The sequence below is a fragment of the Ruditapes philippinarum genome, unplaced genomic scaffold (assembly GCF_026571515.1).
Source record: "Ruditapes philippinarum isolate M1 unplaced genomic scaffold, ASM2657151v2 ctg1593_1_1_1_1, whole genome shotgun sequence".
In the NCBI taxonomy this organism is placed as follows: domain Eukaryota; kingdom Metazoa; phylum Mollusca; class Bivalvia; order Venerida; family Veneridae; genus Ruditapes; species Ruditapes philippinarum.
In genome coordinates this window covers 147,572-162,579 of record NW_026854843.1, presented here as the reverse complement: position 1 = coordinate 162,579, position 15,008 = coordinate 147,572, and the positions used below count along the sequence as shown (strand labels likewise).

The 15,008-nt window shown below is 34.5% G+C and overlaps 1 protein-coding gene across 1 annotated transcript; it reads right to left on the bottom strand.

The window, feature by feature from the left end:
- Positions 1 to 305: 305 nt before the first annotated feature.
- On the bottom strand, positions 306 to 3,696 carry LOC132741257 (uncharacterized). The gene has a single exon (XM_060729386.1). The coding sequence runs from the start codon at positions 3,605 to 3,607 to the stop codon at positions 524 to 526; it is 3,084 nt and encodes a 1,027-aa protein (XP_060585369.1). The 5' UTR covers positions 3,608 to 3,696; the 3' UTR covers positions 306 to 523.
- Positions 3,697 to 15,008: the final 11,312 nt, after the last annotated feature.

Here is a 15,008-nt window from a genome sequence, read left to right as displayed (position 1 = left end):
TTACAATATGTTATCAGAGATATGAAATAAAAATGAAAATCAAGAAAACAACACCAATCATAAAAAGACACCAAAACAATACAATGTTTCAAATACATGATAATGAATTCATTTTCAAAACAAAAATTCGACCCTGATAATAATGTATATCGGCAAGAAGTGATTTTCTATCTATCCAATAATTATTCAACTTTTTATCTGGAAAAATGTGAGGCGACAATAGTATTGTACTTGTTAATGATCATACAGACACTTATAGGTTTCTTGAGACCCTACGTTTTCTCAAGGCCCGAACAGACTCTTTAAGGCCCGAAAAGTATGCAGAATCTTCCCGATTTTATTCATTCGGAACATCTCCAATCCCTCAATCGCATCTTCTAGGCCATTTCCGTCACACTTCGGATAAGTTATGAATAATAGTCGAGGTATTCCGATTGATAATCGCTATCCGACTTTTGGCGGGAAAGAGCCGAAAAGTTGTGACTGGAGTTTAAGTATTTATTACCATACTCGTATATGGGGTCTATATATTGCTGTTGTCTGTTACACCTGACTTAGAATAACTGTTTTCATTGGACGATTTCATAGAGTTACGTAACTGCCGCAATATTCTTACATTTACAAGAGAGCAGACCAATAGACTTAGACCTTGCAGCCCATTCAAAACAATATGTACGACCCACAACCATTCTTGCTCCGCCAAGGCGCTTACGATACCTACTACCCATGTCAAGCCAAGAATAAGACTCAGTTTCAGATAGACGACAAAGTACGATCTATTCCGAGCGAATTTGGATTCCTTAGCTTTGGAATAGATTGCTTTGATAGTAAAAGTAAAAAGAACGAAGTTCAACAAAAGCGAAATGACAACGGGAGCGATTACAAACATAAGGATGCTCTTGCCGTTTGACAACCAACATACATGGTTGAACCCATAGTTGGGTTTGAATCCCGAATCTGTGAAGTCCAGCGATACTGCAACTGTGATGATCAAAGTCGGAATAGCGAGGGATAGCAAAAGGTACCCGAGGAATTTTTTGTGAGGAGATGACTGGGAAACAAGTTTGTCACTAGTGAGACTGCAGGTCATGTCGAAACCGATGACGTTCATCCAGACGAAGACATTTAGGATAATAAAATGGAGAACAGCAGCGTATACTATACAAATTGTTCCACTTGTGATAAATTCTGCAGATATTAGTAGAAGATGCACCAATGCGGTCGATACAGAAAGGGCTGACAAGTTTAGACCGTGGATATTTCTCAAGCGTTTCAAGCAACAGTGAGCAGCAACCACAATGGCGGCGGAGAACGCAGATATTGCTGACGTCACTACAGATAACACCTTGTGATACGCAGAAAACATGAAAATATTCACAAAACTTTCGGTTTCTGTAACTCTGTCAGCACAAATGAAAACCTTGTTTTGAAATATTGCAAATTCATCCTCGTGAAATATTAAACTCGTATTAATTACTTCTACTGAAGTATTTGAAATTTTCACTTCGTTGATCTCGTAAGCTACCATCGAGCAATTCAGGTCAGGTCTGTTGTCGCAAGTCGCAACCACCTTTGGAACGACTCCATAACTGTTATTATATCCAATTTCCCACAACGTATTTTCTTCATATACTGCAATTCCGTAAGCAGGAAGGAAAAACGACATGTTTGAAATAGTTGTCGACGAAACACTCGAATTTGCTGTTACAAGAGTTGGGTTGCTGTCGATGATTAATTTCCCATTTGAACATTCTAGGCTCTCTAATGAATGGAAATTTCTGATTTTTACATACGATGGAATAAGTGAGTACCCACGTTTTTTGTTTGCTTCTATTCGTTCAAAATATAAAATCAATCTTTGAAAAATTTCTATTGATAAATCATATTTCTCCGTCATATTTGTAATTTTCAGACATGGACATTCTTGCATTTGGCTTATTTCCAACTCCTTTTGATAAATAGATTGAATTGTGTCTTGTATGGTTTTCAAGATATTTTCACCAGTTTCACCCATAGCGTAGAGAACTAAACTGGCCTCTTTTCCTAACGATATTTCCAAAATGTAAGATTCACTCACTTTCATTACATCATAAGATTTGTCATTTGGTTTGAATGTGACTACATCTAGGCTCCCTGTGCCACCGGATGTGACGCCAGGAATTACGACACATTTACCTTCGTAAGGCGCTTCCCCTCGCTGACAGTAAAGTTGCCGACACCGTTTCGAAGCGCAATCGTATATTTCATAAAACTTACAGTTTACAAGATCGACACATTTCACTTTCGAAACGAGACCATTGCCAGGAGAAAAATCAAACACAACTTGTAAGTTAACAGGCCTCTCAATAAAGCCGGGTTTGTTTCTTTGATCGCTTAGATACAAATTAACACAATGAAAATTACCGACGTCCACAGTTTCATCATGGCACGAGGCACAGTGAGGATTTTTATAAATCGGCCACTTGTTTGTTTCCCCATCAGTCCCTGGATAAACATATGTTTCACAAAGACTTACCACTTCATTGTTATGAAGTTTATCGCACGTGTCTATGTAATTTTCTCCTATATAACACTTTCTTAAATCGCCTTTGAACCTTGATTTAAGTTCCATTGTACACTCGTTTAACTTTTCGATTTCTTCTATAGCCATTTGTGAAATAGCTTCAACGTTTTCTGCCGCACATGTTATATCGACTTCCCAAAAGACAGTTTCGTTTTCGGGCACGCCATTACACAGAGCACAATAAACGTTCTTAAATGTCCCTTCGACTTCATCATTCACAACATGGTTCACGGGTATATTGTGAACGCTATACATATCCACAGACGTCTCACATTTTTCAATGACATCATCTGATGCAGCAGACATGACGTCACATTTACAGACCATTATAAAACCAGACACATTATATTCATTTTCAACGCATGCAGTTAGGTCTTTTCTTAGCATTAGTGTCCTGTTTTCCACTTCCTGGACCTTTTGGTGTATCAGAACAGCTATTTCGTCACTTCCTGTTTCTTTAGACTGTGTCAGTTTTTCTATCATAGAATAACAACAGTCTCTGTAGAAATAGCAGACCTCGTCACATTGACAGTTTGCTTCCGGTTCATTCAAAGCGTGGCACAAATTTCCAGAGCAGTATTCCACTGTGACATTGAGCAACATTGTTAGTAAATTTGGCTCTTCTTGAACTGCGCAATCATTTCTCTTGAACTCTTCAGCTGTCGACTCGGTTGATGATGTAGGAGTTGATTCGGTACTGCGTGTATAATGTGGTCTTTCCGGTGTAGGATATATAGTAGAATCAATGCCTTTCTTATCTTCGCCAGTACTATTCTCACTTGAGCTCGCGTTATTTGTATTCACAACACTACGATCCGCATCAGCATTTTTTCCGTCAGACGTTGAATACGGTTGTTCCGTTGTTTTAAAATCAATATTTTGTGTTTTGGATTCGTCACATGGGCCCATAGTTGTTTTCTGCGATATTTTAGAATCTGTCACACTTGAATACGGTTGTGTCGTTGTTTTAAGGTCAATATTTTGTGTTTTGGATTCGTCAGATGGGTCAACAGTTGTTTTCTGTGAGATTTTAGAATCTGTCATACTCGGAGATGCCGTAGTAAAGCTACTGTTATCTTGTCCCGATGAATTTTCAGTAGAAGGGGAACAATCAACTTGTTGGTTAAACACCAGAATGAGAAATAGAATTGCTGAAAGATAAAAATCAACAAAGCTTGTAGAGACGACATATAAAGGATGTTAAATTCATTTTTAACATTTTTAAAGGAACTCCATTGAGGTCCAAAAGCCTTAAACATAAATTTTGATTTCTTTTACATTGTTCATCTGGGACAGTTAAAAACTGAAAGATAATTAAGAAATATACTTGGAATAACAATTAAAAATTGTATTTTTATGTTATTCTTAGCCCAACTTTATTAAAATATTTATTCTTGAAAATCAGAGTGAGCGAATGATCTGAAATTTTGCACATAAGTTATTGGTCTAGACCTACATCAAATGTTCATCTCGAAAAATTATTTACAGTCTCGTCATGTTCATAAACAACAACAAAAACAACAACTTAGTGGAGTCCCTTTAAGGGCATCTATATGCATTTGTAAGAATCGTGTTAGAATGTACGTTAAATCTTCGGGGTTAAACAATTCTGCAATGAAATCAAAATAATGAAGATGAATTTAATAGATGGGAATTTAGATTACAATTCCTAATAATTGGATAGAATTATCTCTTCTTGAAATACTGTTTAACTGGTTTTATTCGGGTTAGATTATTTTTGCTAATATTCACAATTATTTCATAGCCATCATGAATAAATAAGTTACACCGAAATTGCAAATAAAAATTTTTTTCAGCGGCATTTTTAATTTTGAATATAATGATGACGCGGAATCATGGATACGCGAATAAAAAAAGACACATTTTGGACACAAAAATGCGAAATTATGAAAACGCGAATTTAAATTGTTCTACAGTACAGATTACATCGTAAAAAACAATGCATCGAAACGACGCGGATTCATAATGTGTGATTAAAGGAAAGTACATTTTTGACAAAAACACGAATTTATGACATTGCGAATTTTATGTGTTCTATAGTAAATACTATATTTAATTACGATGCGTCGAAAAGAGAAAAAAAACTGCAAGTCAGAATATTACAGTTTGTAACAGTAGTGTGAATGAAGATTCTAAAGAACATGTACCTCCTGAAAATTTTGTAGCTCTGCTACCAAACAATATCCCCGTATTCATTTTGTAACTTTTAGTTTTCCAGAACATCATCCGAAAACATCCAGTAAAAGAGAAATGCAAAGGCTCGCAAACACTTTTATAGATATCGCGAATGTAAAGAGGGTTGTTCAAACTTGAATAATATTTGCCGTAAAAATTAAAATACTGCTCCCGATGTTATATTTGAAGGAACTCCAAACATTTGAGACGGAACTGGAGATTGTGTTTCGAGATTTGTGTACTATTTGATGTAGATGTACATGTACGTGCTGAAAAATTCCACATAATTTGATCACTCCCGTTTTTCCAGAATAATTATTTGATCGTGAAAGAATGGCCCCATAATGAAAGCTTTTAAACGATTTGAATTCAAATTCGGAAACAAAAAATAACACAAAAATAAGATTTTCAATTAAATTAGGAGTATATAATTATTTTGTTTATCTTTAAATAATCATCAATTCAATTCAATTCAATGTTTATTTGGCTTTAACATATATACAATGTTTATCGCCAATACATATAGTATTCTGGCGGCACAATACAAAACAATACATATTTTGAACATGAGAAAAGCATGATAATAACAATTATATACTTTGAACATAAACATATAAATTATTTATGACATTACAACACAGGTTACACAATACATAAATTATTTATAATCATCCTCTTAAAGAAAATGATTGGTATATATATTTAGCTAGCTTGATAATAGTACTACTTTGAGAACTGTTAAGAAGATTTTTAAACTTGAATAAATTAGGCCAATGACAATAATAATTTGGCAAACATTTGATACGTAATTCTCGATAAAACGGACAAACTAAGAGGAAGTGATATTCATTTTCAATGACATTCATATTACATTTGGTACAAATTCTAAGGTTTCTTTCTATATTTCTATGTCTTCCTTCTTCTATAAGTAAGTTATGTGCAGAGCATCTAAATCTGGTCAAACTAATTCTATGATTTTCCTTCTTAACACAAGAAATATATTTTTCTGGTTCAAAATCTGTTTTCAGTAAACAATACGTTTCAAGTTTAGGTTGAGTTCTAAGATCAGAAAACCATTGTTGTAAATATTGGTCATATATGCGTTGTATTACATTTTGAATTTGCACATTAGACAAAGAGACATTATTCCATAGATATGTAAATCCAGTATCATCTAATATTTTTTTAACATTTTTCGACCACATACATATATGATTGCCATGTCTATCACGCATATTAAATAATTTGTACATAATTGAATCTGGACTTTTCGTAATTTTATACAAGTATCGGATAATTCTTATCTTACGTATAATAATCATAGGGAATCTACCTAATTCCCCGTATATTGTAGCATTGGGTGTTTGTTGTCTTACTTGCAATATTTGTTTCATGAATTTCATATGCAGCCGTTCTATATCCGGGGCCTTATGAAATCCCCATATTTCACACCCATAGTTCATAATAGAAGCAATCATGGAATCAAACAACTTAATTTTTTTCCGATACAGTCAACGATACAATATCAAATAATGAAGCAAGAGAAAACATGGCTTTCATTGCCTATTTATTATTGAAAATGCACTTTATTAACTATTCCTTGGAAAATTCATAAGATTCAAAATTTTATGTCCGCCGTTTTACGAGCATGCGCAAACACATCCTTAAATATTTTAAAAAGGGATTGTCGCACCTCACTGTTTGCTCATTTTATCAATGATAAATGTTATATGATATTAAAATTTGTGTTAAGTCGATGGAGAGGGAGTTGGAGGGTGTAAGCTGGCCGTGTCATACACAATCGGTTAAAAAGTACATTGTATTAGTCACTCTTGTCTTGACACTGAACATCAAAAGTGAGTAACACACATTTATCTCATATAATTATGGCGACAGGTTCCCTCTTGGATAGGGTGTATATTATGAAGTTATTGTACATTCTTTAGTACAATACTGAATTCTGTTGGACGAGTACACATCTGTTAAACTATATTGGACGAGGCGCCGTGTACGAGTACAATAGGATCAGTATTGTTTTCACTTTTTATTTCATTCAAACCACCATTTCTGAGATTTTGACAGAACTTAGTTACACCAAGGATTTAATATGAATTTTGGACCCTCAAAAATGAAAACGAGGCTAGATGGGGTGCAATATGGATTTGATAATAACCTTTTAATCTCTGCAAATGAAAATGAGACTGTATTGTGTGTGACATGAATTTAAAATTCTGGACATGAAAAAGAGGCTATATAAGTGGTATGGTTTATATTTGATATGAACTTTTTTGGACTCCGTAAATGGAAACGAAACTAATTGGTAACATTGGGTCCAATAATGATTCTTATCGGATTATCACGTCGTGGTGAAAATGCTGAAAGTGCATTGGTTATATTATATAAGGTGTGAAATAATGGTTTTATATTAAATTGCAGAAGTTAGAATTGTCCACAGATAAACTAACATATTTCCAAGTGAAATAATTACAAGTCAATGTTAAAGAAACTGTGACTGACCAAATAGCCAAAGTTTTTTCTTCTTCAGGCATTTGAGAAAATGCGAAATGATTTTGTGTAAATCCCTCATATTTAATTAATACCAAATTACTTAATAAAAAATTGATACAGCGATAATATCTGTAACAAGTCAATCCTATCAATCAGTGACGGTCGATACACCAAATAGACTGCAATTAAAATGATATCCCTCTAGGATATTATGATGATATGTTTGCACAATGCTACATTAGTATTTAAGCCAGATTCATTTATTTTAAAAGCACGGAAACAAAGAGAGATCATTTATAATGATAAAATGATAGTGGTAAAGGTTTTTGCTAACTAAACAAAAGCTTGGTTTAAAAGAGAAAATATAACACACGATGAATTTATTGATAAGGGTTGTTGCGTTTCCCTCACGTTACGTGATAATGGAAATCATTTTATATTGCTCAATAGTTATATTCAGCAAAAACGAAATCGTGATGTTTTTGTTGGGTCAGATTATCTGTTTTGATGAAAGAAGTAAAAAAAACAACAAAATCCCAAGGATGAGTTTCTGTAAAACAACAACAACAATAAACAACAAAAAAACCTCTTCATTGCAAATTCCCGGCCATTTCCATCAAACTGCGGATAAGATGTTCCAATTGCGTATTTCGACTTTTCTTCCATTTGGCAATTCCGTTTTCTATTAACATTGTTCTGGGCAAACATTAGCAATATTAAAAAACTATATGAATGAATGCCACTTCAAATTATTCGACTAGCAGCTTTGTTTTTTACGCCAAATTTAACACAATATTGGTCACATCCCGGTCGTCGGTTCACCTCACTTGTTTTCCTGGATAATTAACCAGTAATTACCAATTTCTCCGCAAGTGATCGACTGATGTCTGAATCAGCGATGAGAGACATTTGGCTACAGGGATCAATTGTCACGGAGAAGTTCCGCCTTGCCCGAGGATCAAAACAGTGTCCCTGGATAAAAAAAATAATCTTCTAATTGATCTCCCTGTTGAGCTAATCGTACATGTAAAAACGTGAACTACATAATTATGAATCTCAAAATTGAGCATCGGTAAAAAATATATGTGATCCAAAAGTGCACTATAAGCCTCATATGATTTTTAGAACTCGTTAGTAAGCCACTCACAGGGTGGGGTTTCATCTTTTCCAACATTTTTATAAAGTTCAAAGCTTTTTAAAGAAAAAAAGAAAATCGAAGCGTATTTCTACCCTTCTGACTTTCCTCTATCGGATTTTTATGAAATACTCATGGAGATATTGTGAGGAAGCTATCCAGCTAACTAACATAACGTCGGTGGTTCTATTCAGGTGCAGGTCCATGCCTGAAATAATGCACAGAAGAGCACCTGAGTACGGTGGCACAAAGGTGACATGTGTTTATTTTTTATCTCGTGCGCGCGAGATACTATGTCGTGACAACGAGTTACTAAGTCGTGGTCACAAGGAAATAATGTCGTGGCCACGAGATAGTTAAGTCGTGGGAACGAGATTCTATGTCGTGGCCACGAGTTACTACATGTAAGTCGTGACCACGAGATAATTAAGTCGTGGGAACGAAATAGTTGAGTCGTGGGAACAAGATACTATGTCGTGGACACGAGATCGTTAAGTCATGGGAACGGGATACTATGTCGTGGCCACGAGTTACTAAGTCTTGGGAACGAGATACTATGTCGTGGCCACGAGTTACTAAGTCGTGGCGACGAGATAGTTATGTCGTTGGAACGAGATACTATGTCGTGGCCACGAGTTACTTAGTCGTGGCCACGAGATAATTATGTCATGGGCACGAGATACTATGTCGTGGCCACGAGTTAATAAGTCACGGACACAAGATAAGTAAGTCGTGGGAACGACACACATGTCACCTCTGTGCCACCGTACCTGAGGTCTTCCTCCACCAGTAAAACTGGAACGTCGCCATATGACCTATACTGTGTTGGTGTGACGTAAAACCCAATAAATCAAACAAACAAATCATTGAGATATTCTTTTCATCATCGAATCTGGTGATGAAATTATCTAAAACATTTGTTGTTTTATAAAAAAAAAGATTTATAGCTTATGTTAAATCCTTGCTGAACATTTTAACATGAACTACTTTAGTGTGCCTAGAATGTGATAACATTTATTTTATTGCATTAACATAAATGTAAAAAATTGGCGGTATTATTGGCGGCATTATTCATGTCTGGCCTTTTAATCAATATTCTTTGTGATGTTTTCTTATAATTTCAAAGATTGTTAGATGTGACACTAATGATAATGTAATAGGGTAATGTAATTGATATGATACTGTTTTTTGATTATGTAAACAAATGTAACTAGTTTTGTTAAGTCAACTTTAAAAATGTTGAATTTTCTCAAAATTTAACCAAATATCTTGAAAATTCATATCGAAATAGCATAAATATTCATTTTCCCCATTAAATTATGATTTCAAGATTTCAAGATTTCAAGATTTTCAAGATTTTATTCAAAACCAAGGCAAATAATATGCATAAGGTTATGATATATCAACAATATAATGAACAGTTATTCAAAAGTGATTAACAAACATATATACATAAAATTATATAATAAGGAAATCAATTTGACTAACACATAACATTTGACTAGACTTTTTGGACATAATTTGTCTTACACAGAAGTTATCTAAATTGTTTCTATGTAAATACATTCATAAAATTGAGAAATTCATGACCTACAGGAGAATGAGTTATTTAAATTTTGAAATAATAATTTTGCAGAATAATGTTTTAAGTTTTAAGATGATCTAAGTAAGCGACGTAATGTTGTAAAAGTAAAGAAAAGTATTTTTGTTGTGTGTGTGCGCGCGCTCGTGTTTTTTTCAGTTGATATAATTGTCCTCCGGCTTTTCGAAGAAAAAAGGGGGATATAGAAATAGACTCCGTTCGTCTGTCCGTCACATTTTTGTGTCAGGTCCATAGCTATGTCATTTATCAAAGTAATTTGAATTAACTTGCCACAAGTGTTTGCTATAATAAGACGATATGCCATGCGCAGCAACCGGAACCTTACCTCCAAGGTCAAGGTAACACTTGGTGATTGTCTATTTGAAGCTATATGTCGTGTCCGGTTCATAACTTTCTTATCCATGAAGGGATTTTGAAAATACACGGCACAAATATTCACAATAATGAAACGATATGTCATGCGCAACAACCTTCAAGGTCAATGTCACAGTTGAAGGTCAAAGATTAACATTTTTGTTTGTTTGTTTTGGGTTTAACGTCACATGGACACAGTATAGGTCATATCGCGACGTTCCAGCTTTACTGGTGGAGGAAGACCTCAGGTGCCCTTCCGTGCATTATTTCAGGCACGAACGGGTACCTGAGTAGAACCACCGGCGTTCCGTAAGCTAGCTGGATAGCTTCCTCAAAAGCTGTTACAGGATATATTTTGTTTTCGGGCCATAACTTCTTCGTAGATCAAGGGATTTTAAAATTATTTGTCACAAATGTTCACAATAATAAGACTATGTGTCATGCGTAACAACAAGTCACCTACCTCCAAGGTCAAGGTCACTGATGAACATAGTCTGTTATGGGGTGTCTTTTGTTTTCAATGCATAAAGTTCTCATCCATGAAGGGATTTTGAAAATATTTGACACAAATTTTCACAGTATCAAGAATGTTTACATCCAGACGCCTTACTTCAAAATCAAGGTCATATTTGGTGATAAAAGGTCAACATCATATGTTCAAGGGTATTCGTGGTGTCCGGTCCATAACATTTTCATTTATCAAGGGATTTTGAAATAACTTGGCACAAATGTTGACAATAATAAGATGATGTACAACACCCGGACCCTTATCTCCAAGGTCAAGGCCACACTTAGTGGTCAGAGCTTAACATGCTCTTCTATAGGATATATCTTGTTTGCAGTCCATAATTTTGTTTATTGTTCAAGGTATTTTGAAATTACTTGGCACAAATGTTCACAATAATGGGATCATGTGTCGTATGCAATGGCCAGACTAATACCTTCAAGGTCAAGGTCACACTTGATTCCTAAAGCTTAACATGATCTGTTTTAGGGTATATTTTGTGTGCGGTATATAACTGTTCCATCAATCAAGGGATTCAAAAAAAAAAACTCAGCCCAAATGACGACATGTCATGCGCGAAACCTAGACCTTTACCTTAAAGGTCAAGGTCACACTTGGAGGTGAAAGCCTAAAAAAGTGTGTTACAGGGTTATGAAAATGTCATTGGTTGATGATTGATGACTGGACACGAAATATACCATGTAACAGAGTATATCCTGCATTGATCTTGTATTTTTGTCACATTTGGTGTCCTTGAAATAGTGATAACAAGAGAAGTATATAAATGTATTTTTGTTGATACATTCACAGGAGCTATTTCATTATATTTCATTATTGAATTTATTGTTACTTGCATATGCAGATAAAATATTGATCAAAAGTTTGCAATTAAAGTCCAGATTCATATCTCAATCTTTTGAAATAACACAATTTTATGATTCATGTAAAACTTCCCTTAGGTGAAGGACGTTGGTAACTTTGATAAAAAATTTTGTTCAAATTAATTGAATTTCGTATAATTGTAATGAAAAAAAGTTTTAAATGAGCAATTTTTCATGCCCCTATTTCAAAATGGCTGGAGCTTACTGTGATGAGGGTGAGTCTGTACGTCCGTCCGTAAGTCACCGCTTCCATGCCCAATCAATTATTTGAGGAGTTGACCATGATTTATGCAACTTGATACGACCTCACCCGTAGCGAGCAGGTGACCTATATTTATTTTGAGGTCAAAGGTCAAGACAACAATTGGCCTTACCCTCTTAAAGCTTGTCAAACAAGTTATTAAAGAAGTTCTTAAATTTGGTGTGGATGTTTGTAATAGTAAATGACAGTTATTATTTTTAATGGCTTAGCTCACCATTGCCATGACCATTTAAAGCTTGTCCGGCCAGTAGCCACAGATCGATTTGGAATATTGTAAATTTGAAATGAATGTTGGCCATCACTAGCAGATGGCCCCTGTTGATTTTGATGTTATTAAGCCCAAGGTCGAGTCACAGGGGCACTGCGAAAATTCTTTGTTCTATCAATAACTTCAAGTAAGTGTAGACATTGTTATATATCACTTGAGAAGGAATAAAGCTGTATTTTTAAACTGAATAGGAACATTGCCCCTGGCATGTAGATGATATCTATTGATTTTAAGGTGATTGACTTAAAGGTCAAGGTCACAATGAATTCTTTATCCTTACAATAATTTGAAAAGAAATAAGCCTAAGTTTTTGATAATTTGTAAGGATATCGCCATTAATCCGTAGGGTTGATTTCAAGGTCACAGTGATGCATAAAAAAATGGTCACATCAAGAACAAGAGTTCCCAGAGAAGCGTCATATCGTTTGTGAAACTTATTACATTATTGTAAGTTATTATACTCTTATTACATAAATGGAGAGTTGACCGCAAAACTGCAGAAAAATATATGAAACAGAACAAGGGCAACATTGTCGCAAAATACGCCCGTCACAAAAGCTTTTGACAGAGATGTGGGCATTATAGATATGCATATAGGAGATATACTCTGGGTGTGGCGCCGTTATATGTCGCAACGCAGCTAAATGTCGCACTTGCCGCTAAATGTCGCAACCGCCGCTAATAAAGGAATTACAACAGTTTTGCGACCAAGCTTCGATATGCATAACAATTAACACATGCACTGCTCTTACGCGCTGTCCACTAAGTTACTACACTGCAAGCGCCACATGCAGAATTTTGTCGATTTATTGTGATCGCTACACCTAATGCAGTTTCAAATAAAAAACAACAACTGTTTCTATATAAATGATAAATATTTATTATCTATTATTATACAAACATATTACACATCATATAAATTATTAATACAATTACATATTTATAACTTCTGAAATAAAACATTAAAAGCACAAGACTACAAATACTGCACATTTTCTCCTAAAAAAGATACAGTAAAACTTGTCTAACAAGTTTAGTATTAGACCAAGCTAAACAAGAGCTCCACATGTCCGAGCATTACTATACACCATAAGATGTACAATAATAAAATTGGGAAATGACTTGATTGAAAAAAAATATAAAAGAAAAACACCAGAACAAGTTCTAGATTATACAAAGATTTAACAGATTTTCACTGTGATCTAAATCTTTGACCTACTGATCTAAAAATCAAAAGATGTCATTTATTTGCCAAGTGCAATGTGTGAACCAAGTTTCACAAACCTAGGCTTATTCCTTCCTAAGGTATTGATTAAGGATTTTGACCTGAATTTCAGTGACCTTGACCTCAAAATAATAGGGGCCATCTACTTGTTCTAAATTTCATAAATTTAGGCTTATTCCTTTTAAGATATTGATCCGAGGTTATGTCACTGTGACCTTGACCTTTGACCCCGTAAAGATGATAATTTACTGGCCATACTAAGTAGATACACAGGACATCTAATAGTTACAACAAATGCCAGAAAAAAAATCAATACAAATTGGCCAAGTTGAAAAAAAAACACATTCATACATTTGTATCTAACCCATATTTTGATATTTGTTTAGCTTATCTGCAAGTTAACGCTGATGAAAAAATATGGCCAGGAAAATTCACAAAGACAGCCATCTATTACCTAAAAATAATAAATATCATGTATATGAATATCTATGAAATTGAAAAAAACACTTTAATATACATGTATGATTCATTTTTGTCAAAAAATATCACAATTCTTTATGCTTCCACCTATTGACTCTGACCGTCAAAGACTTTATTTTGTTAACACAGAGAAGTTAAATAAATAATAAAAAAAATAATGTGAAAACTGGACACAATACATATTTTATTATATATTACAATTAAAAACAACAGTATTAATAAATTAAAATAATTTTTTAATCAGTATTATAACTGATGGATATCTTAGCATTGCTTTGTTAAATACAAGGTTTATTTTCTGATTTCATAATGCATTCATAATGCATTTTTTTCGAATTTAATCGCGGTATATGGAATGTTCTGAAGTTTTCTTAATATTAGCTTTAGAGCTGTAAACATAGTCGCAAAGTGTTAAACCAAAGACTGAGACTATCTGAAAAATAGGGTAATAAATTAATCTAATAACACATGACAAGGGGTCACATGGTTAAGGATTAGTTAACTGTGTGTACCCGTTACCTAAATTTATATTTGACGTTGAGACTATTGCATTATGGTCATTTGTCTCTTACTGCTGATTAAGGGACCATTTATTTGAGGGACAAGTAGTTATTACTGGTTAGTTACCTAGAAAAGCCAGTGAGGGTATTACTGGTTAGTTACCCAGAAAAGCCAGTTAGGGTATTACTGGTTAGTTACCCAGAAAAGCCAGTGAGGGCATTACTGGTTAGTTACCCAGAAAAGCCAGTGAGGGCATAACTGGTTAGTTACCAAGAAAAGCCAGTGAGGCTATTACTGGTAAGTTACACAGAAAAGCCAGTAAGGATATTACTGGTAAGTTACCCAGAAAAACCAGTGACGGTATACTGGTTAGTTACCCAGAAAAGCCAGTTAGGGTATTACTGGTAAGTTACACAGAAAAGTCAGACAGGGTATTACTGGTTAGTTACCCAGAAAAGCCAGTTAGGCATTTACTTGTTAGTTACCCAGAAAAGCCAGTTTGGGATTACTGGTTGGTTACCCAGAAA

Bases quoted from the DNA above. Each gene is read 5' to 3' on its own strand.
- LOC132741257 (XM_060729386.1), bottom strand. From the start codon at position 3,607: ATGACAGATTCTAAAATCTCACAGAAAACAACTGTTGACCCATCTGAC.